At 43.3% G+C, this 24,759-nt stretch overlaps 1 protein-coding gene across 1 annotated transcript; it reads right to left on the reverse strand.

Annotated features, from left to right (window-relative positions):
• Positions 1–346: 346 nt before the first annotated feature.
• shisal1b (shisa like 1b) lies at positions 347–23,537 on the reverse strand. The gene is given in 5 exon segments (XM_048256146.1): positions 347–451; positions 453–669; positions 5,744–5,957; positions 9,063–9,250; positions 23,295–23,537. Coding segments are annotated over 4 exon segments (603 nt in total). The 5' UTR covers positions 9,130–9,250; positions 23,295–23,537.
• Between the last annotated feature and the right edge of the window lie 1,222 nt (positions 23,538–24,759).

A 24,759-nucleotide genomic window follows, 5' to 3' on the forward strand; every position in this document is an offset into this window, starting at 1 on the left:
CCTAAATAGAGAAACAAATAACCCTTGTTAGTGTCACTGCCTTCGCCAATCTCCAAAACAATGTAATCTAGGGCAAATATTTGGAAGTATTTTCTCATGCTGTTTTAAAACCTAGCCTCCTTCGAAGTACACATAGTTTTCATCCAAGGCTGAACTGTCAAGACAATCAATGGATCTGATCTTCCGAGTCCGGGAAAAACTAGCATTTCTGGTCAGCTGTCATCTGCTTTATTTTGCATGTGGCTGCGGTTGCTCTCCTTCCTGACAGGTCTCTCTGAGGAGCCATCATCTGGCCGAGCCTGTGTGCGGTGCGCGGTGTGCGGTGGCCGTAAGGGATGTTGTGGACTCACCAGGCGTCGGCTGTGTGCAGCGGGAGCAGCGTGGGGCTCTGGGCATCTCCTCTGAGGCAGTGTCTGGGGTGGGAGTAGAGGCCTGGGCCCAGGGGGCCGGCGCTGCGGACTGGGTCTGGAGCTGAGCTGGCTCTCCTCCTGCTCAGGGCTCTTCCACTGGACCCTGGCTTGCCGGAGCCAGTGGCCACCCAGCCCCCACTTCTGCAGGTAGACCCGGCACAGCTCGTAGTTCATGGCTGAGTAATGCAGCAGGTCCAGAGCCAGCAGCACCATGACGAAGAAGCCGTAGATCCACACGCCGATCAAGGCTGTGTAATTGCTGCAAGAGGGAGGCGAGGGAACAGAGTTAACAGAGTTGAAATGAAGCTGCTTTTCTTTTTATTTCAAAATCCTTCCCTGGAAAATATTATACCAAAATAAAAATACAGTGCCAATAAACAGACATGGTAGGACAATGAGTAATTATGCAGGAGATTCTTTTTAAAATGCAAATATTTCAAACGTAATGTGTTTACCCCATGTTTAGCCTAGCTACTTATTTTATACTCAAAACAGGCACAGTATGTGGGAAAATAATAATATATAATAAATAATAAATTCTATTCTGTCCATTCCTTACTTCACTGTGAGGCATCTAATAAGTCCAGTAGAAGTAAAAGAAGCAAATGTAGTCTGGATTTGTTTGTTTGTTTGTTTATAACTTTATCTGATATTTTAATTCAACAGATAAACAAAACTGTCCGAGTCCAAAGACATGCACATGTCCCATGTTTAACATCCACTTAATTGGCCTTGTGGTTAACTTCTACTAACCAAGAAGGCTCAAGGGGCAACTGCAAAACAACCACAAGGCCGAGTATCAGGAGCACTGGACATGTTAATATTCACTATATCTTCCAGGCTGTGGATTAAGTGCATGTGCACTGTCATATAAGAACACTGAGATGTGCACGGTCATATAAAAACACTGAGATGTGGACTGTCATATTAGAACACTGAGATGTGCACTTTGGTTACGGGGACGCTGGTGAGACACACCGCTCCGTCTGGCATCATGTTTTTGTTTGTTTTTATGTAATGTTTGTAATTTTATGTAATGTCATGTTTATTTTTTGTATTGATTTGTCTAGTTAAATGTTTTCTCTCTTTATTTACGTTATTTTTGATAGTTTTCGTGTTATTCTCTTAGTCCTTTTTACTGCTTTCAAGTCGGCTGATGTTGTTAACGTCTGTCCATTGGGAGCTTGCTATGGCTAGCTTTTGCCCTGGGCCTCTTACATCCTTCACATCCATCTGTGAACCGGTGCTGCACTTCGCTGTCTGGTCGAGGGGATTTCTCAGGACAGCAGCTGGAGCTACTCTGCGAAAGATCTGCCGAGGCAGCCGAGCTGTTTCTGACCTGTGAGCTGCCATGCCAACTGCCTGGAGTCTGGATTGAGCAGACTAACGTTAACGTTGAAGAACTCTGCATTATGGACCAACAAACTGTCGCTGTTATAGCAGCTAAGTCCACCGAGTTGCTGATCTATAAGATCGCCCAGGACTTTCTGACTGGTATGCTTCCAGTGATCTCCAAACTAACAAGGCCTAACGTCCATGTTATCTCCAGACTGCCAGTGAGTGTAAAGAACTTTGTTGGCGTTGCATCGGTTGTGGAGACACAGCTGTGCGCAGTTTCACGCGAGTCATCATTGCCCTTGGACATTTTCAGCCGGTTGGAAATTGGACTAATTTTATTTTTATGTTTTATTTATTTTATTTATCCATTTGTTTGTTGTCTGTCTTGTATGTCTTGGTGTCACGGGTACGCTGGCGACTACGCCGCTCCGTCCGCTATTGTCTTTGTTAGTCTATGGGTGTGTTCGAAACGGGTAAAGTTGCTGCCTTTTAAGATATCTAACTGGGGAGCAAGGCAGCAAGTACAGTTCAAAACCGAAAAAACTAATTCTGCTGCCTTTTAAGATATCTTAGAATTCCCAAATAACGGTCATTTTTGGAGGCAGCATCGATGCTCACTCAAGGGGGCAGGCGAATTCCCGGAAGTAGAAGCATCGATGTAGCGGTGGTTATCAACTCTCTGCTAACCCCATAGAACGCCCATTCATTTAGGATTTTTTTTAACTCCCATAACTTCATATAACATATATCATTTGCCGATATTTTAGCTTCTGTGTTATCTACATAAACAATAAAAGGCAAAACAAGACTCGACTAACTCGTACGTAACGTTAGGTTCCTGTAAGAAGAATGTTTAGCATGTCCGGTTGAAGGGAAGCTAACGCACTGAAGGGAGATAACCGTATTGTTTGGATAAGAAGCGTAGTCCAGCCAGCACGGAAACTCGTGAACAAAGCTATGTAGCCTACAATAGCATTGTATGTTAAGGTAAAGCATAGAGGCAAGTAAACCTAATGAAAAACAGTAGTTTTACCGTTAGGTAGTCTAACGATAATCATTTCAGAGGTTTTCGATGGATTGACTGTAGGTCAGAAAAGTGGAAAGAAGATTAGCTTCAATGCTAGAAGCTATAACTTTTTTGTTTTGTTTTACCATGACTGTTTTTGATGATATCACTTGTGAGGATGATATTAATAATAATAATACATAAATAAATGTTTAACTTTGATGACTTTGAAGGCGAAGGAAGTGTGAGAAGAATTTCTGTGTATCTATCATATGAGTTACAAGATTCAGTTCGATGGCTGGAGACCTTTCCATAAGGCCTGACACACCTCGGGAATCAGCTTCGCCACTGTACGTGTCCCCAGCATGTAGTCAGCTGCAACTGCTTTCTGGGACGTTCCCGTACTCAGGTAGCGCAAAGTGACTGCAAGTCTCTCAGCTATACCAACAGGTGTGCTGTGAGTGTTCTGGTGGATGATAAATGGAGAGATGCGACGAACCAGCTCATCAAACTTTTCAGCAGACATGCGAAAGTATTCGTGGTGCTTCTCCTCATCTAACAGCCGCATCTTTTGCACATAAGTGTTGAACATTCCTTCCCTGGCTCTTCCTTCGTTTAGTGGTCGCACATCCCACCTTCTTCTCTTCATGCGTTGCTCTTCTTCCAACAACAGCAACATGCAACACAACTACTCTTCTTCTTCATAGGTCGACATGTTGACAGTACCACTGCACACCTGCTAAAATGTGAACTGTCTTCCTGCTTTTAACTTCTTCTTTGGTGGGAGTGTCCTACTTTCAGGCTCAACATACCGCCCCCCGTTGGCGGGGCAGAGTATCACAGTTCATTCGTAGTGCGCATGCGCTAATCTTGATCGGCTAACGCGCATTCAAGAGATCAAAAACTGGAGTATGCTTTGTGTAAGCGTCAAAAATGACGCATGTCTTGGACACACGCAAATGTGACGCAGGACCATACCAGAGCCTTAACGTCACGAAGTTAAGTGCGAGTCTGCGCAGTACTGTGGGGACCAACTGAAAAATGACTCAGTGCCCTCCCACTGAGAACGACGGAGTCTGTTCGTCCATTTCTTTTACTGTCTATGTGCACACTTCATGCTCCCTCCTACCCATAATCCCTTGGGGCAACGTCTGAAACAGCTGTGAAAGGTAAACAAACATGGCAGATGACATCGGTAATGGCTGCTGAATCTGTTTAAAATGTCATTTGTGTGACCTTATTTTGCTTAGATTTGTAGATTAGAGATGAGAAATAAACAATTTACTATCTGATTATGCCATTGTTGTAACCATTAATAGCGTCTGGTCTGATATATCTGCCGGCCGTAAAACTAATTTATACCGTTAGCCTGCTAGCTTACGTAAGCTAATTTAGTTTAACGTCAGGCCTTTGCTAACGTCATACCATAGTGTTAACCAAAGACTCTAGAGTGCTACGCTCGTTTTTAAAAGATGCATTTAATCCAAGGTCATGTCTAGTGAGACAGCTTTCTATGTAGGGAGGGAGGCAGTAGGAAGCTGTCTCCCGTTTCGAACAGACCCTATGTGTCAATGACAATGTCTTATATGTGGAGCGCTTTGGGTTACTCTGTGCATGTTAAATGTGCTATACAAATAAAACTGACTTGACTTGACTTTAATTTAGTTTAAGACAAAATGCTAAGCAGTAAGAATGACTGATTATACCTCTAGGGATTTTACTAGGCAAAATTAACATCTTCCTTTGTGAATGTGTGTGTATGTGTCTATGTTCTGCCATGCAATAGATTTTTTTGACTACATTTTCATCTGCATGAAATGCCTGTTCATTGACTGTTTGGTTAGACAAGAAATCTCATCCTCAGTGTGGCAACTAATAGATTGTAAACACTTTAGTGCAGTCAAATGAAATGACTATGCAGCTAGCATTTAGCAGAGTGATGCTAATAAGCAGCAAAATTTTTCAGAGTCAATTGATATCAGCAATAATAATAGCATTCTGAAATATGGGAATACACCTGACAGCTTCAAATATGTTTGAACTCAACAAGTTAAAGGTGCAGTCAGCGATCCTACACAATTTCAAGCCCATAACATTTTAGTCACATTCAGCAATCATCTCCTCACAATCGCTAGCTGCCGATTCCATGAGTAGACTGTACAAAAAAACGGTCTCAGTAGGCAGCCCAGGCTCCGAAAACTGGAAACAAACAAAGTGGGGGCAGCCTGTCCCCCAAACAAAACCAAAACCCTGTGTGGAGTTTCTCTGGGAATACTGAAGGGAGGATGAGCTACCCCTCTGGTGTGTTTCATTTGGTCCTTGGTTGAAATATAATGTAGGCTACGATGTTTTGAACAAAAATTTAAATAGAAACACAACATAACAAACATAACTTCCTGTGCAATCACTGACTGCGCCTTTAAGTGTGTTTGCTTAGACTTTAGTGTGTGGACTGTCCTTGGCACCACAGAGCTAAGCTGAGTCAATGTGACTTCTGGGCAATTTAACCTGAGGCCAGTGGTAAATATCACAGGCGCAGACCTGCTGACCACCCTCAGGAGAGCATCAGCTCCGCAGCAGGCTCAGCGGGACGCTGGCTTAATGCTTAAGGGTAGAGTGGCCAGCCACAGCCGAGCTCTGAGAGGAGTCTATTAGTGTGGTCCATGTGCGTGTTCCTGCCCAGACATAGCGCTGCTCTTCTCAGCATGTGTCTGTTGAAGCGAAGGCTATGAAGCCCCAAGCATGTTAAAACTAAAAGCTAAGGAATCAAATGTTTAACTCCTTCATGGCTCAATACTTTGTAGAGGTACTTTATATGGCACGATAACTTACAAAGCAGATGCTCAGCCTATGACAGTTCTGAACTTTCTATGTTTCCCTGTGTAATTGCAGGCAATGCATCAAATTCATCAAAATGCTGGAGGCAGTCTGCCAAGCTTTTTGTTGTATTTTTCCTTATTTATTTTCACGGTTCTCAGTTGACACTCACTTGTGTGTGTAACCGTCTGGGGTTGTTGTCAAGTTGACTTGCATGACGTGCTGGAACTCTGTATCATTGCAGCAGTACTTGAACGGCGTGTTGTTATGGTAACAGCAGAACATGTAGGTCTTGTTGTCGGAGAGACGCGGGCAGTGGAAGCCGAAGTGGTAGCGCCCCTTGTGGTCAGTGTATGGCTCGCACACCCGGAAGTGTGCTGAGAGAGCTAAAAGAAGTAAAGGAAACTAATTAATTGCAGTAACGAACACAATCCCTCAAATAAGGCTGTGACTTCGTCACACAAACCCACACATTTTGATAGCTGCAGATATCAATATGTTTGAACGAATATGTTCAATATGTTTGCTTTAAATGCCTTCTGTTGTATATCAATATGTTCACAATTGTGTTCAAGGCTCATCTAACCACAGATTTGCCTCTTGGAGGCATAATCGTCTTGCAGGAACCCCGATCCCAGGAAATGATGAGAGATTAATTCTCATTGATTGAAGCCGTGTGAAAATCACTTGGCAGACCAGACGCCTGGAGATGATCACCAATTACCAATCTGTCTGTGAAACGAACCAAGAAATGAATCTGCAAGCGTAACAATGAAATAGACATGGACTAAGACTTCACTGTTGGCTACAGCTGGTGACAAAACGACTGGCACCCTTTCCCAAAGCATCAGGAGCGATAAATAAGAGTGTGGAGATGATTCCTAATGACACAGAGAGGAGCGCTGGCTTGCTCTTCCCTGTATTTCTTCTAATCTGATTGTCCTCTCACTGAACCAAGACAATGGGATCATGGAGAACCATAATGCTTCCTGCAAGATTGTTGAAAGAGAATAATCACATTTGCGTTGATGGTGAGGGTCCACAATGAGTTCTGACTAGACTGAGTGTTTGAGCGACCTGGAGGTCTAATGACATTGAGCTGATATTAGATTGCACCTCAGAGGCTGCACAGTCTGACTTTTACCCACAATAGAGAACAACAAGGTAGCTTGATGGACACTGCAGCTGATGTTATAACATTCAGAGCAAAACAACCCAAGCTGATGTTACAGCATTCAGATCAAAACAACCACTCCAAAATTACTGTTGGGGTTCTGCTTCTATCCTCGCTTGGCTCTTAACAGACAAATTTGCCGAAAGAACATTCGGTAATACCTAGGCGTTTCCTGCTGTTATGCCTCACCATTAGAATCCAGATAAGAGTCTGATCTGTGCAAGCCTTCGCCCGCTTACGCACAATTAGCTCGTCTGCTTCTTATGGAGTGACTGATCCATGACACAGGCGCAGTGAGAGGGACAGGCTGTCATTAGCATTTAGATGAGAACGCAGGGAGACCCGTGTGAGATAAGAGGGTGCAGCAGGCACTGCAGGCTCAGAGGATCACCCACTCAAAGGAATGGGGTTTGAAACCTGGTCAATAACAGAGGCAGCTACTGGAGTCAGTGCTACGCAACTCTGGAGGGTGGAAGCACTTCTTACTGCACTAACACCAGTGCCGGGCGTGTTCTTTCATTTACAGACTACAACATGGGCTTAAATAGCCTAGAGGATGAAAGCACACGCCTAATACAATGATGCATATGTATTACAACAAAACATCTACATATCTATCAATCACAAATATCTGTTTCAAAGACTGAGGGTTGAAACAGTTGCTCTGATGCACAACAAGATTAATAATGTAATGTGCAGGTGCTGCCAACACAGAAATCAAACGGATCCGACATTATTTATCAAGCGTTATTATGTACAAGAGTAAAGAAGCAGAGAGAGAAGGGGAAGGACATCGCTCAAGTGTTTTAATGAGCAACAGCTGCTCCATTCAAAGCAGGATTGTTCCCAGTGCTTCTATGTGGATCTCTTATTGAGCTAATGATTGGCTAGTTTCAGAACTCTTAAAAGAACAGTTTACATCCACGCCTGCATCTGCTGAATAGCCTGTGCACCAGGTGGATATAATAGGGAGCCCATCATTGAATGTGGTAGAACAGCACTGTAAGGCCATTATCAAAATAATTTGCAGAAAAAACATGTAATTCCTTTGATATTACAAAGGAAGCTCTATTATAATATCAAAGGAATGACATGTTTTTCTGTATAATCTTAAATATTTACGTTCCAACATTTGTTGTCTGTAATCAGGAATGTAGGGAAATGCTAGGGGCATAACCTTCCCTCAGAGAGCAGGGATTTTAGAGCCAGATATTTGGCATGTCTCTCTGGGAAAGGATTTCTGCTTGTTTTGACTATGGCATAACTATAAACCAGTCCTGCTTGGGGGATTTTAGGTCTTGTCTGAGGTAATGCTTAGGTCTCAGAGGCATCAGCCTTTGAGAGGCTTTTTAAAGCAATTCAATACTGTTTGTTTTACAAGGTTTGCTTTACATTAATCAAATGGTATATGAAATAGCAAAGCTTGGATTTAATGATCCATGCATTAGTTTAATTTTAAATCAGCTCTATTCGACATTAATGCTACTGTTTAGAGACTGTATACACAACATAGGCCATGTAAGTGCTTGTAAAGTAATAGTAATTTTCAGGCTAACGCTTCAGACCGGCAGACCTACAGTGCCATCCTCACTGCATCGTGTCCTTCCTCTCCCCTCTGTTGATGAGACACAAGAATCTCCTAAATCATCACAGGCATAAATAATGGAGAGTCCATGTTTTACTTAGCGTGATATTTACTCCTCAGCTGCGGCCCAGTCTGAGTGTACTGGGCAGGAGTCCTGGAAAAGTTAAGTGCTGCTGCTGTAGCTACAAAATGGAGCCGTGCACTTACCTGCCACCTGGGGGGGCTTTTAGGTTGTCCAAACCGATTGGTACTCAGCTCAAACAGAACTTAAATCCTCAAACTAGCTCTGCACCACATTAGCTAAACAGAGGACTACTTTATTAAACTGAAAATTGATTCTCATGACTGGTCCTCCTTGAAGTTTGTTGATATTCTGCATAGCAGGCAAAGGGACCTCATGAGGACTAATCCAATGCTCTGGCCAAAGCTCATCCTGATCTGCACTGTGTGCTGGTGCTGGTGACAGAGAAGACCACACATCCAGCATGCTGTGGTCACAGTGTGGTCAACAACCAATGGCAAAAGCATGGGCGACTGGAGCGATTGGGAGATCCAGTGAAGACCTGACCCAAACTCTGACCTCACCTGCGGAGAACAGCACTGACCCAAACTCTGAGCTCACCTGCGGTGACAGCACTGACCCAAACTCTGAGCTCACCTGCGGTAGACAGCACTGACCCAAACTCTGAGCTCACCTGCGGTAGACAGCACTGACCCAAACTCTGAGCTCACCTGCGGTAGACAGCAGAAGGAAGGTGGCAGCCAGGACGTTGAAGGACTGCCGGCTAGTGACGGTCATCTTCTTTTCTCCACACAACAGAGGAGGACGGGAGGGATGGGCTGCTTTAGCTCAACTCCAGCATCTTGCTTGCCCTCTGCTTGGCTCCACCCATGGCTGTGGTAGTGAGACGCCAGTCCACCTTGAACAGCAAAGGCCAAAGTTTACGAATGCAGCCAGCACTGTGAGTATACATATAAGGATGGTGGGTTCATGTCGTGTCAATGAAGGGTGATGAAACACAGGTGTGAGTAATGCTTGATTCCAGTGAGGAATTAAAATTCTGTCTGAGTTTCACAAACTATCAGATGCAGCATGGAGCTTAGCAAAGCCTATTTTTGGTCTTTCCAAAGTAGCTCTGATCATTATCTCTGAAGGGGCGACTGTGCCACAGGAGCGCATCCTACACAAACCTTCAGGGAACGAGGGAACGAGGGAATGAGTGAACGAGGGAACGAGGGAATGAGGTCTTCAAAGGAGGAGAGATGGAAGGGAAAAGGGGGTGAATTAGAGGTGGCTCACATGTTCCCTTCACTGTCTACAATCACCCATATCTGCACTATTTCTGATAGAGGCGGTTACATGCACTGCCAGCACCACACTGTGCTGCATCTGACTACATCAAAACAAGTTCTGGTAGAGTAGGCTCCTCCAATCACAACAGGCGTTGTCTTCAATGTGGGTTTCTGCTTGCTTACAGTACTTCCCTTCAGGAGGTAAGCAAGTGCTTTAGCTCTCTAGAGGCTTATGAGTGTGTAGTAGCTTTAGCTGCCTGGGGGCAAGTGAGTGCAAGTGAGTGCATGCAGACTTTAGCTGCCTGGGTGCAAGTGAGTGCATGCAATTCTTTGTTTTTCCTCAAAATGTCTGGGGTTTCCATTAAACAGACATTATTCAGTGCTCATCTGCATAGACTTGGGAGATTCCCTGAAAAGTCTCACATAAGACAGCCTTGCCATGTGTCTTGTGGACTGTTTTTCATAATGTCTGTGGTAGGATGAGTGATGAGTGCATCTTTTTTTGTGCTGGCATGGCATTGTGAAATATGCAGTCAGGCTGAGGGAGATGACATCATGAGATTCACTTGCAACCCAGCAAATCCACACACATTCAGACACACATCCTCTCCAACTCACTTGATCTGAAAGGTGACAAATGACTTGAGGAGTCAAGCACAATGTCTTTTAATCAAGTCAAAAACAATTCAAGAGGGCTTGAAATTGCTATGTTTTGCTGGCTTGACATTTTTATTCTGTTATATCACAGACCTACTGTATACCGGTACTATATTGATTCCTGTGGCTTATGTATAGGTATATATATATATATAAAATTTGTTTTCATGTCGCTGAGATCATCGATCATCATCGTGTTTTATTGATATTTTATGAATTCACCTACAATGATTTGTTAGTGGCCTACACTGGCCTTATATTTTAATTACTATGTATATCGGCTACATTGGAAAAGAGGACTGCCCTCAACTGTATTTCCGAGCATTGAATAAAGGTTGAATGAATGAATGAAAATCTATTTATTATTAACTGATTATACATAATGCATTTACAGGTGTGCATTCTGCCTGGCTATGATTATGTAATTGATGAAACTCAACAAAAGCATAAACAGCCGTCAAATAAAGTCAGGATTAAAAGCATAAACAGCCGTCAAATAAAGCATTGGGAGACCTAGTTCTGTCAGAGAGGTGCAGCTCAGATGCATATTTTGCTTTTTCACAGATAAAAGAAAAGACTGAAAAAGGAAACAAAGCTTAAACCACTTATGCTAATGACTGTGGCTCTGCTGTCTGAAAACTTGATGTCAAAATCTGACATTAATGCCTCTATAATTGTTCTCCACATCACTCCTTGCCTTTTTTCTTTACACAAGGATCTGTAATCTGGATTGGTGACCTCTATTTCTAGGACAAGGGACCATTTGTCTGTGGATGATAGTTAAACTTGTGTATGACTTTCATGGGAAGACATCTGTTTAATGTTCATGTTGTAAAGTGGAGTAAAATAGATCATAATAATGAAAACAGAGAACAACAAACAGAGGAAGTACATGGCTGTTGCCTAGTAACCAGGATGCTCAAACAACAAACAGAGGAAGTACATGGCTGTTGCCTAGTAACCAGGATGCTCAAACACCAAACAGAGGAAGTACATGGCTGTTGCCTAGTAACCAGGATGCTGGCGTGTCATGCTGCTCTATCTGGCACGTTTAGTTCTTTTGAGATTTCCGTAATTAGGTGAAAGACGTGACGGCTCTTTTTTGTGTCCACATAAAAATTAAATGTACAAATTGATTTTATATGTATACAAATCATATTAAATGACAATACATGACTGCCGATTGGTTTATTATCAGTTTGTAAAGGTTATATGAAGTAGGAGGTACATTCCCTGAACAATGTGACTGGTTATGACGTGTAACACAAAGTGACAATGTGACTGGTTATGACTTGTAACACAATGTGACAATGTGACTGGTTACGACTTGTACGCCCGTCTTCACCTGTTACGATGCTAGGGTTGGAAACGTTTCCCAATCATGAGAGGACTCCCTTCACAAAGTAAAATTAAGTCTGCAAACAAGGATATTAGTGCTATGTTGCTTAGATCACATGCTCAAAGGTTAGAGTAGACACACATTTTCCATGGATGAAAGGCAGGTAGTGTTCTTAAATGTTTAAACTTGTGTTAATAATATGGTGATGGACTGGTGCCCCAGGCCTACTCTGTTAATAATATGGTGATGGACTGATGCCCTAACTACTCTGTGAGAGATGCGCTGCTGGACTGATGCCCCAGGCCTACTCTGTGAGAGATGCGCTGCTGGACTGATGCCCTAACTACTCTGTGAGAGATGCGCTGCTGGACTGATGCCCCAGGCCTACTCTGTGAGAGATGCGCTGCTGGACTGATGCCCCAGGCCTACTCTGTGAGAGATGCGCTGCTGGACTGATGCCCCAGGCCTACTCTGTGAGAGATGCGCTGCTGGACTGGTGCCCTAACTACTCTGTGAGAGATGCGCTGCTCTCACAATCTCACGGAGCTGCTGCTGGGCAAACACGGAGCTGCCATGCTAATGGCTAATGCTAGCTAGATTGAGAGCTTGCTCATGAACTCTGGGCCGGTAACAAACCATGAGTGACCTGTCACTGTCGGGGATCCACTGAGCTGCTGATCTGCAAGTTGAAATTGCAACATCTGCTCCAAGAGATCGCTCGACTTCACTTACTGATCTGTGGGCCCTAGAGCTCTCCAAGAGACCGCTCACGACTTCACTTACTGATCTGTGGGCCCAGAGCTCTCCAAGAGACCGCTCACGACTTCACTTACTGATCTGTGGGCCCCTCCCCTAGATTGATCTGTGGACATTTTTTCACTTCACCAATGATCCTGGGCCCAAATTCAACTCTGGTCCAAGAGACCGCCATGATTCAGGCCCATGCTCTCTGTTCACTTACTGATCTGTGGGCCCAGAGCTCTCCAAGAGCCAGCAAGGCTACAGTGTTCAATGACACCATGCTATGCACTGTTCATGCTATGTCCAGCACGGAGTCAGATGATACACACATGCTATGGATGTCCAGGAGGGAGTCAGATGATACACACATGCTATGGATGTCCAGGAGGGAGTCAGATGATACACACATGCTATGGATGTCCAGGAGGGAGTCAGATGATACACACATGCTATGGATGTCCAGGAGGGAGTCAGATGATACACACATGCTATGGATGTCCAGGAGTCAGATGATACACACATGCTATGGATGTCCAGGACGGAGTCAGATGATACACACATGCTATGGATGTCCAGCATGGAGTCAGATGATACACACATGCTATGGATGTCCAGGACGGAGTCAGATGATACACACATGCTATGGATGTTTTTATGCCCCCCAAGAGGGAGTCAGATGGATGGAATAGTCCAGTGTGGCTCTGCCCTAGATTCTAGTGTTATTGTCTGATTGTTGGTAAATAAATGACGTTGCAGCAGCTCAGCCCAAGACATCCATCATGATGCATCTCTGTCAGTCATCTCCTCCAAGAGGAGAGTGTGCAGGGCTACAATATTCACCTCCAGACAAGGGACAAGGACACTCTAACTAACATACATTTCTTGTATTTGACGAGTGGGAGTTCGCCACCCCCTCAAAAAGACGCTACTCGATCACTGTCAGTGTGCTTCATGCTGACGTGACGTGATCTGTCCCTGAGATCTGTATGAAAACTCTGGACAAAGTGTTTTGTCTTTTTACAGCTTCACAAAACTCCGATGGCGGTGATCTGTGAGATTGAGAGCCATCACTTGATTAACATTCTGATGTGATGACAGCCTTTGGGCATACAGTGTGTAAGGGGGAGGGTGGGGGCTCTTAATGACTTTAATGAGAGTCCTCCGCTGACTTTCTGTGCTCTAGTGTGTCTGAAATGGCCTCAGCCTGCTGGGGACCGCGGTGTGTGTGTGTGTGTGTGTGTGTGTGTGTGGGGGGGTCTGATCTACTTGATATGAGGAGGGCTGTACATCACAACATGGAAACAAAACAACTTGCGTTTGTTTGTCTCAGCTTTTCCTAGCTGCTGTGTAGCTCATTCACATACTATATGCCCTCCTGCTACGTAAACCAATTCAATTCTACTCGGGGTGAGGAGGGTGGGGGGTACTTAATTGTAATGAGAAAAATGAACAGTGCAATCCATATAAGTCCTCCTTATTTAATGAGACAATCCTTCACTCTCATAACATCATAACAGCTTCTCACTGTATTAGCAAAGAGGGAGGCAGAGATCATATGACTACTGCAAAACCGGCCTTGTTGCCTATAATACACTGTTGCAATACTGCCAGCCAACGCTCGGTTAATAGATGGCATAGTGGCTCTCTATTACCACTGACATTTTAACGGCAAATCTCAAATGTGTCTTCAAAGAGCTTCATAATTCGACAGAATCTAGTGATTTCTGAAATAATGAGTTATTCTCTTGATCTGTGCAGATAAAGTGTCACAACGTTAGGACTAGCTGAGAGCCTTTGCAATGTTTGAATCCTTTCTAAAAGAACATGATCAAATTTGGTGGCCAACTAGTCATGAGGCGCTACTGTACTGTGGTGTTTCCTTGGAAACCTCATGTCACAAAATTGTCAAAATATCTTGCCTTAGTTTGCAGTAAGTAGCAATTAACATATGTGAATATGTCTCTTGTGGGAAAAACAGTTTGAACACAGCAGGGTTGCTGCATACTCTATGTAGAGATATGTTGCAAAATATGATCCTCTTTTTGTCGCTGTCGGCAACTCCTGTTTTCCTTTTCAGTGCTTTGTTAAGCTGACAACATCAGCGGAAACAGCAATCAGCCAGGACTATGCTGGGGGCTCTCTTTTCTCTTTTTGCTAGCTCAGAGTAAAACACTGTTTAATACATAAGAACAAATACAGCAGGTGACCACCCAGCATCGCAATTGGAAAGTCACAGTATTAGGTAATAACTTTTGCTGTTTTGTGCTGTTTTCAGCCAATTGTGATTTCATTTAACTGCATTATCACTGATTAATTCACATTATTTGGCATACATGAACACATGATCAGGGCCTTAACTCCGTCTGCATACATGAACATATGATCAGGGCCTTAACTCCGTCTGCATACATGAACACATGATGAGGGGCCTTAAGGGGCAGCCGTGGTTAGCACTTCGGACTTGTAACCGGAGGGTTACCGGTTCGAACCCCGACCAGTAGGCACGGCTGACGTGCCCTTGAGCAAGGCACCTAACCCCTAACTGCTCCCCGAGCGCCGCTGTTGTTGCAGGCAGCTCACTGCACCGGGATTAGTGTGTGCTTCACCTCACTGTGTGCTGAGTGTGTTTCACTAATTCACGGATTGGGATAAATGCAGAGACCAAATTTCCCTCACGGGATCAAAAGAGTATATATACTTATACTATAACTCCATCTGTACATGAACACATGATCAGGGGCCTTAACTCCATCTGCATACATGAACACATGATCAGGGGCCTTAACTCCATCTGTACATGTACACATGATCAGGGCTATACCTTAGAACAGCCAGGGGGCTTAAGCTAAGCTGCTATGAACTCTTTTCTGACAGAGAATTAAGGCACTTCTGCCTCTCTGTAAAAGTACTTTTTCAAAGGGATAAAAAATATGCATGTGGTTGAATAGTTTCTAATGAGCCTGCCACTGTAGTCTAATATATTGGATTCATTATGGGATCAAGGGTTCAAAGTGGGTCAGGGACCAGAATGTATTATATTACAACATTATATAAGTTAGAACACAACTCTAGTCTAACCCATGTGAGACATGGATATAAAAGACCATGGCATGCAGAATTATCCAGCTGTAACCACAGAGTCCATTATTGTCCCTTATAAATATCCAAAAAAATGAATGAATGTCGTGTGGAAGATGCAATGGTAAGCACATCTTCCTCAGTCTCCCGGAGAACATGAGTCTTTAGAGCACATGAGTCTTTAGAACACATGAGTCTTTAGAGCACATGAGTCTTTAGTACACATGAGTCTTTAGAACACACAAGTCTTTAGAACACATGAGTCTTTAGAACACATGAGTTTTTAGAACACAAGTCTTTAGAACATGAGTCTTTAGAACACATGAGTCTTTATAGCACATGAGTCTTTATAGCACATGAGTCTTTAGAACGCATAAGTCTTTAGAACACATGAGTCTTTAGAACATGAGTCTTTAGAGCACATGCTCAGGGATTGTGTATGACTGTGACAGAAAATATCACAAAGCTCATCTCCCCCAGTGGTCCCAAGTGCCATCAGACACATAATACTGCCTACTCACCAAATGCATTAACTCTGTATATGTTCTATATAAAGTCTGTCTAACAAATGGCAGGTGTCTGAAGGGAACATTGATGTTTTCTTAGTTATGGTCCACTTGGCACTGCATTAGCTTATGTGCATCGTCCCGGTGGATACTAGTTGCCTTTTCTGTTGTGCGAAACAGATGATGCACTAAATGCACTTACTGTACTAATGGAGATGACGGAACACTAATTGTGACAGGAAATGGCAAAAATTGATTTTCTTCCTGGCCAAGCCATTTTGACTCCACTGAGTCCAATAATGATGGCGATCGGCAGCATCACACAATAGTCTGGATGTGCAGCAACTCAGTGCTTTTGTCTACTTCTATTTGCCACGGCTCAGTGCTTTCTCATACATGTCTGATCTTTGGCCGAAGATCCCTGACCCAAAGACACAGAGCTAGAAAGGAATGTCAAAAAATAAAATTGTATCTGACAGTTTTATTTTCTCTCTTATGATTATATAAAATAACAAAAACCAAAACTTACTTTAAGAAGAAAATGGATGGCTTGAGGGTCACTTGAAAGGCTTGATTATATTATCTAACAATCTTATTTCATTACCTGTCTGATCTTAATTTGCCACTATTTCTTGAGCAGTAGTTCCAGTCTAATGAATCTCCAGACACTTTTCGTTACACTTTTGAATGTTTTGCTTTTAAATCTGTAAAGTAAAATGAAGGAAGCCAGACAAGTGAGACACACATGACTAGATCTGGTTCTAAACTTCTCATAGAATTATTATTTAATGCTGGCTTTCATGTTGCATAACATGTTTGCTTCTTAATAACAACATGGTTCATGTGTACAGGCTTTGATATAAAATCAAAGCAGCCTAAAAGACCTAGAATCCTTCATTGCCAGCTCATACTGCTATCACTGTAAGTGAATGATAATGACAGACTATATATATATATTAATCATTACAATCAATAATGATCTCTATTGGTTGTTTGTGTGGGATGGGCGCTCTTAAAGGGGAAGAATGTAGTAACAGTTTCCATTTTGAATTAACAAAGGTAAAGACAAGATGAGCTTGGGCTTTTTAAATCAGGATCCCTAGAAGAAACTATTGATAACCTGTTCACTCACTTCACAGCATGTGGTACTTTGTTTTCTGTATCCCACTTTGGTAGTTCTCGCTTCTGAATGTGTGTTTGTCTGTATGTCAGTGCACAGACTAGGAAAAGTATCCACATTTTTCATTATTTATTAACACCGGACTGAAAAGACCAGTATCCACTGTGACACATTTAGATAAGTTTACTTTAAAGTTTTCTAAAGTCTTTATGTCACGCACTGTAAATGGACAATCTGGAGTATAGAATATTATTTATAATAAATATATAATAAAAACAGAGCAATCTGGAGTATAGAATATTATTTATTATAAATATATAATCTGGAATATAGAATATTATTTATTATAAATATATAATAAAAACAGAGCAAAAGTAAAGTCTATTACACTGGCTATACCTTACGGTACTCTTGGACTTGTATAAGGATGACTTGTAATGTGATTTGGCCTGATATGATTTGTTCCATGATTAGATCACTACCTACTTTGGGGACATTGCTCTCCCTAATGCCATCTACTGTATTCCAAGAAGTGATTAGGACCTGATGATGGTTTACTTTAAAAAAGCCTGACTTGAAAATACAAGACGAAACGCTGACTTAATCAAATACCTCAAAATCAGACATCTATATGGAACCTAAAATCATTATTTTCAAATTGGCTACGGAGTCAAAAGCAGCTCAAGGCAGCTAAATGTTCTTACATCATGTTCTTACATCCAGCTGCCGTAGCTGATTACACAAACAACTGGCACAACCATGTGGGGCAGAAAAGAAAAAAAAGCATTTTGTGTAAAAAACATTCACAATGCCAAACACATTCATTTGTTTACATTTTCATTTCAAAGTACTTGCTCCTCCAAAAGTGCGCTTCCCTTTACTCTGAATAACAGCCACTTTGAATAGCGTGCAGCAACACATACATACACTACTGTACATCTGAAAGAAATGATGTAGTAAGCAACACTGTCAGAATATTTGTGGGGAAATCTACAGGCAGGACAGTTGAAGGACAGCTAAAGCACACAACATGCATGCGGATTGGTGCATGTATTCACTAAGACGACAGATTACTTGTGTCATTGTCATAGTGTACGATATACTTCCCTCTATGTTGAAAATCATCAAGTATGCGAAGAAGAGTCCAGCCTGACCCCATAGGAGAACACATAGGGGAACACATAAATGTTCTCTTTGGACCTCTGAGTTCACATAACTCTTCTGGAAACCATTTAGCTATTAGCCTTTAAATGAACCACTTTCAGTCCTGGGGAAAACTTTGACTGAAGGTTTCTTCGGCAGATGACAGATGTCATTACTCGACATCATTTAAAACAAGGTTGTAGCAAGGCTGAAGTGATTCAAAAGATTAGCCTAAAATAGCCAAAAAGGAAAACTGTCTTATTTTAATCTAAGTGCATCAAAGTAAAAACTATGGAAAGAGCAAAAACATGCCGTCTAAGCAGATCATTACTTGACATTCTTACCCATATGTTTGCCATCAGGGGGTTGGGCCTCCACTGGCTGGAGACAGTGACAGTGACAGAGACTCCCCACTGCAACACGTTGTGCTCTACAGTAGAATATTTTTCACTTGCCACTTCTCTGTGTTTTATTTGCATTGTACAATTGTATCCAGTTTTACCTTGTATCCTTGTGTTATTCACGTCTTTGGCATGGTCTTTTGTTCTAGACCTACTTCCTAAAATTTTGTTCTAGACCTACTTCCTAAAATGTCAATGATACTAAAAAACTTTGGAACTAACCACCTTTGTATTTCCTTAACAGCGAGACATAAAATTAGAAAATTAAGTTTTTCAATTTTTGGTCATATGTGTGGAATAATCATTAATCATATTAAAAACATATAAAATTGTTCATAACTAACAGTGCATGCATAAAACTCAACTGAATTGAGAGTGCATAGTCTACTTTTAGAACTGGAGAGATAAAACAAAGGTGATTATTGTCTATCTTTGTTACTACACGTCACTCTGGGAATGTGCCTGTCAACAGACGCCTTGATTCCTGGCTCACGGCTTTAGCGTAGGCTGTTATCCAAGAGGCCTGAAGAGACACTTCTTTTCTCCTCAAGCTGAATAGCTACACATTTCACACCATTCACAAAACCATTACTATACGTCAGAGTAACAGATTGCTGCCATTCATCTGCTATGATAGATGATGATAGTGATCATCACCTGAACACTGACTTTTACAAAACCTGGTCAGATTACTGCACAGAAATAACAGAAAGACGGCAAAATACAGCATTGCACCATGCAGTCTGGACATCATGGAAGAGAATGGCCCAGTGATCAATCAGAGGGTCATCACCAATCAGAGGGAAAGGAGGTCTGTCTGTGATGACATAATTGGTGAAGAGGGTGGGACTTGGCAGGTAGTTGGTATCGACAGAGAGATGAGTCTTTTTAAATAGAAAGCCCTTTGTGATGTCAAGATCTTGGATGTGATGATAGAAAGCCCTTTGTGATTTCAAGATCTTGGATGTGATGATAGAAAGCCCTTTGTGATGTCAAGATCTTGGATGTGATGATAGAAAGCCCTTTGTGATTTCAAGATCTTGGATGTGATGATAGAAAGCCCTTTGTGATTTCAAGATCTTGGATGTGATGTGTTTAGACCTCCAGACACCCCGGGTAGGCGGAAGACTGCTGTGCACCAATTGCTTCATTCCCTGACATTTGTAAGGATCAGACCAAGAATCCTGTTACAGTTTTGTAGCTTATACTAGCACAGCTGTCCTTCAGACAGGGGAGGTTTGATGCGTTCATTCACTCTTATATATACATATATACCTTAGGGCTATGAAGGAGCACTCTTATCATATGAGGCCTTAGGGCTATGAAGGAGCACTCTTATGCCAAATGCCATTTGCTGCAAATGCAAATCTGACAACTTTTCTTTCACAGCTTTCCCATTGCAGAGACACGCCAAGTTATATCAAGCACCAGAATGCAGACTACTAGGTGCTATGACAAGAGGAGACACAAGGTATATCAAGCACCAGAATGCAGACTACCAGGTGCTATGACAAGAGGAGACACAGCTAGTATATCAAGCACCAGAATGCAGACTACTAGGTGCTATGACAAGAGGAGACACAAGGGTATCAAGAACCAGAATGCAGACTACTAGGTGCTATGACAAGAGGAGACACAAGGCATATCAAGAACCAGAATGTAGACTACTAGGTGCTATGACACAAGAGGAGACACAAGGTATCAAGAACCAGAATGCAGACTACTAGGTGCTATGACAAGAGGAGACACAAGGTATATCAAGAACCAGAATGCAGACTACTAGGTGCTATGACAAGAGGAGACACAAGGTATATCAAGAACCAGAATGCAGACTACTAGGTGCTATGACAAGAGGAGACACAAGGTATATCAAGCACCAGAATGCAGACTACTAGGTGCTATGACAAGAGGAGACACAAGGTATATCAAGCACCAGAATGCAGACTACTAGGTGACACGCCAAAAGCTATATCAAGCACCAGAATGCAGACTACTAGGTGCTATGACAAGAGGAGACATTAAGGTATATCAAGCACCAGAATGCAGACTACTAGGTGCTATGACAAGAGGAGACACAAGGTATATCAAGCACCAGAATGCAGACTACTAGGTGCTATGACAAGAGGAGACACAAGGTATCAAGAACCAGAATGCAGACTACTAGGTGCTATGACAAGAGGAGACACAAGGTATATCAAGAACCAGAATGCAGACTACTAGGTGCTATGACAAGAGGAGGTTGCAAGAACACATTAATTTTTTTTTTTTCCTAAAGCACAAAAGGTCCTTCAAAGATAGTTTCTAAATTAAGCCCTGTTGTAAACTTGTTTGCATAAAAGGTTTGAAATACCTCAAAGACAGAACCATGAACTGAATTTAGCTTGTGATGCATAGTGGGGATCTTCCACCCCCTCACCTCACCAATCTTATCTCTGTCTCCCCCTCTCCACATCCAAACATATGCTACTATGCTGGTATATCTTCCATAGAAGACACAGGATTGATAACTGGTTTCACAAACATCTAGTCCAACTCACTGGGTATAATAGACATCTAGGCTACAGCAATATAACAATATATATCATAAAAAAACACTCTATTGTCAGCTTATCCTCATTTGAATATGTGCTTGGTATATTGAATTCTTAAAATGATTGATTTTGTGGACTCCCTAATGTCCCACTAGTGCCTAATGGAAAATTCCCATTAAATAATTCCCATCAAATAATTCCCTGTGTCAAGAGTGCTTAATAAAGGAACAGCCAAGGCCTCTGACTGGAGGGGTGATTATGCTCACCTGTGTTATAAGGAGTGAATCTGTCAGCAGATCTCACACCAGTCTAACAATTACTCCTTAATAATTAGCCTTGCCAATTACTCCTTAATAATTAGCCTTGCCAATTACTCCTTAATAATTAGCCTTGTAGGCTTACTGTGCCTGAGTGTAGACGGACTCACTGCCCACAGCTGAGGGTGTTCGTCCAAACTCCAAACCACATGTGCCCAAGCTGACATGCACACAGCTGAGGAGGGTGTTGGTCCAGACTCCAAATCACATGTGCCCAAGCTGACATGCACACAGCTGAGGAGGGTGTTGGTCCAGACTCACATGTGCCCAAGCTGACATGCACACAGCTGAGGAGGGTGTTGGTCCAGACTCCAAATCACATGTGCCCAAGCTGACATGCACACAGCTGAGGAGGGTGTTGGTCCAGACTCCAAATCACATGTGCCCAAGCTGACATGCACACAGCTGAGGAGGGTGTTGGTCCAGACTCCAAACCACATGTGCCCAAGCTGACATGCACACAGCTGAGGAGGGTGTTGGTCCAGACTCCAAATCACATGTGCCCAAGCTGACATGCACACAGCTGAGGAGGGTGTTGGTCCAAACTCCAAATCACATGTGCCCAAGCTGACATGCACACAGCTGAGGAGGGTGTTGGTCCAGACTCCAAATCACATGTGCCCAAGCTGACATGCACACAGCTGAGGAGGGTGTTGGTCCAGACTCCAAACCACATGTGCCCAAGCTGACATGCACACAGCTGAGGAGGGTGTTGGTCCAGACTCCAAAACACATGTGCCCAAGCTGACATGCACACAGCTGAGGAGGGTGTTGGTCCAGACTCCAAATCACATGTGCCCAAGCTGACATGCACACAGCTGAGGAGGGTGTTGGTCCAGACTCCAAATCACATGTGCCCAAGCTGACATGCACACAGCTGAGGAGGGTGTTGGTCCAGACTCCAAACCACATGTGCCCAAGCTGACATGCACACAGCTGAGGGGGTGTTGGTCCAGACTCCAAAACACATGTCCCAAGCTGACATGCACACAGCTGAGGAGGGTGTTGGTCCAGACTCCAAAACACATGTGCCCAAGCTGACAAGCTGACATGCACACAGCTGAGGAGGGTGTTGGTCCAGACTCAAGTGCCCAAGCTGACATGCACACAAGCAACACACCACTTTTCATTTCAGTCAATAAATCTTTTTTTTTCTGCCTCAAAGTCATACACACACATACACAGACGCCATGCGCACACACACACACACACACACACACACACACACACACACACACAGCAGTGTGTAAAATAATATCATTAGTCTGGGAGAAGGCTGCCTCAGTGGAGCACAGAGGGATTTTCCTTTTATTTTCCTTTAAAATCCCCTCATGCGCAGAGCCCACCCCCACATGCCTGTTTCCAAGTTACCAACGCTGCTTGCCAATCCCATTTAATTGCTTCACAAGCGCAGGGAAGGAACAGACACAGAGAGAGAGAAAGAAAGAAAGAAAGAAAGAAAGAAAGAAAGAAAGAGAAAGAGTGTGAGAGAGAGAGATACTGAGCTAGAGAGAAACAAAGAGCAAGTCCACCTGGATATCAGATAGAATTCCAAGCCAAGTGAAAGAACAGAGTGAGATGAACTGATCTATGGAACTTAAGGAGTTCTGCCAAGCCATTCAAGACAAACTTTTCATTAGATCCCAAGGTTCTTAATGTTCCTACTGTCAGGATATTCATCTATTTACAATGAAAAGAACCACTCCAATAAAGCCACTTAACAAAAAACTTTGACAGAAAACAAAAACCAACAAAAACGACTTCCACAGGGGTTCCCAAAGGTTGGTTCTAGAGTGGTGATCGCTCTCTGTTCTGCGAGACTGTCTGGTTCCACTCACCTCTATAGAGACTCCTGGGGAGAGGGTCTTCCCTGCTTTCCTCCCTCCAGTCAATTACTCCTCACGCGCTCCATGCTTCTCTGAGCGTCTCATGTTACCACGCGTCGCAACAACCCAAAAACATCCTGCTCTTTCACACAGGAGGGAGATGAAAGCCACCAACTTCAGCAGGAGAAAAGAGGAAGAGGGGGGGCACTAGTCCAGACCCCAGAGCCGTATCCAAGTAGGGAGGGCAAAGAACCTGGGGGGCACTAGTCCAGACCCCAGAGCCGTATCCAAGTAGGGAGGGAAAAGGAGGGGGAAGCACTAGTCCAGACCCCAGAGCCGTATCCAAGTAGGGAGGGCAAAAGTCAACCTGGAATAGGAGAGTGGTGAGCGCACGCAAAATGATGAGGCGATACTGATGGAGAGAGAGAGAGTAGTGAGGGAAGAGGGAGGGAAGGAGAGAGAGAGAGAGAGAGTGAGGGAGGGAAGAGGGAGGGAAGAGAGAGAGAGAGAGAGAGAGAGGGAGGGGAGAGGGAGGGAAGAGAGAGAGAGAGAGTGAGGGAAGGGAAGAGGGAGGGAAGAGAGAGAGAGAGAGAGAGAGAGAGAGTGTAGTGAGGGAAGAGGGAGGAAGAGGGAGGGAGAGAGAGAGAGAGAGTGTAGTGAGGGAAGAGGGAGGGAAGAGAGGGGGAGGAGAGAGAGAGAGAAGGAGAGAGCACATGAGAGACTGGTGTGGGATGTGTGTGTGTGCACATGAGATACTGGTGTGGGATGTGTGTGTGTGTGTGTGTGTGTGTGTGTGTGTGTGTGTGTGTGTGTGTGTGTGTGTGTGAGAGACAAAGAGACAAAGAGAGAGAAACAGAGGGTGTCAGTGCACAAGAGGATCATAGAAATATGATGAGATGGAAGCACATGGTCAACTGCTACCTCTCAGCTGATTTACTGTGAATGCTTCCACTTTGGGGAAATACTTTAGTGTGTGTGTGTGTGTGTGTGTGTGTGTGTGTGTCTGAGTGTGTGTATGTCTACTATGCCCTTGGAATCCATTAGCTGATCTATGTGTCGATAATTAGATCCACATAACAGCTAAATGTTTAAGAAAACAGCACACACAAGAGTGACAGATAGAGAAGGAAAGATAGAGGGGGAGGAAGGAAGAGAGGGAGAGGAGAGAGGGGGGGAGAGAGAGAGAGCTGAAATATTATTCCAGAAGTGTCCCGGTGGAGAAATGTGGGGGTGGCAAAAGCTACTAGTTTGGAGGCCATGTCTCTGGGGTGAGCATCCCTAACAATGTGACTCTACAAGAAAACAACTTAAGCATGCTCTCTCCAGACATCATCTTGTATGTCAGAGGAAAAGGCATTTCAACTTAAGCATGCTCTCTCCAGACATCATCTTGTATGTCAGAGGAAAAGGCATTTCAACTTAAGCATGCTCTCTCCAGAAAACCTCTTGTATGTCAGAGGAAAAGGCATTTCAACTT

This window comes from Alosa alosa, chromosome 11, assembly GCF_017589495.1.
Source record: "Alosa alosa isolate M-15738 ecotype Scorff River chromosome 11, AALO_Geno_1.1, whole genome shotgun sequence".
NCBI lineage: Eukaryota > Metazoa > Chordata > Actinopteri > Clupeiformes > Clupeidae > Alosa > Alosa alosa.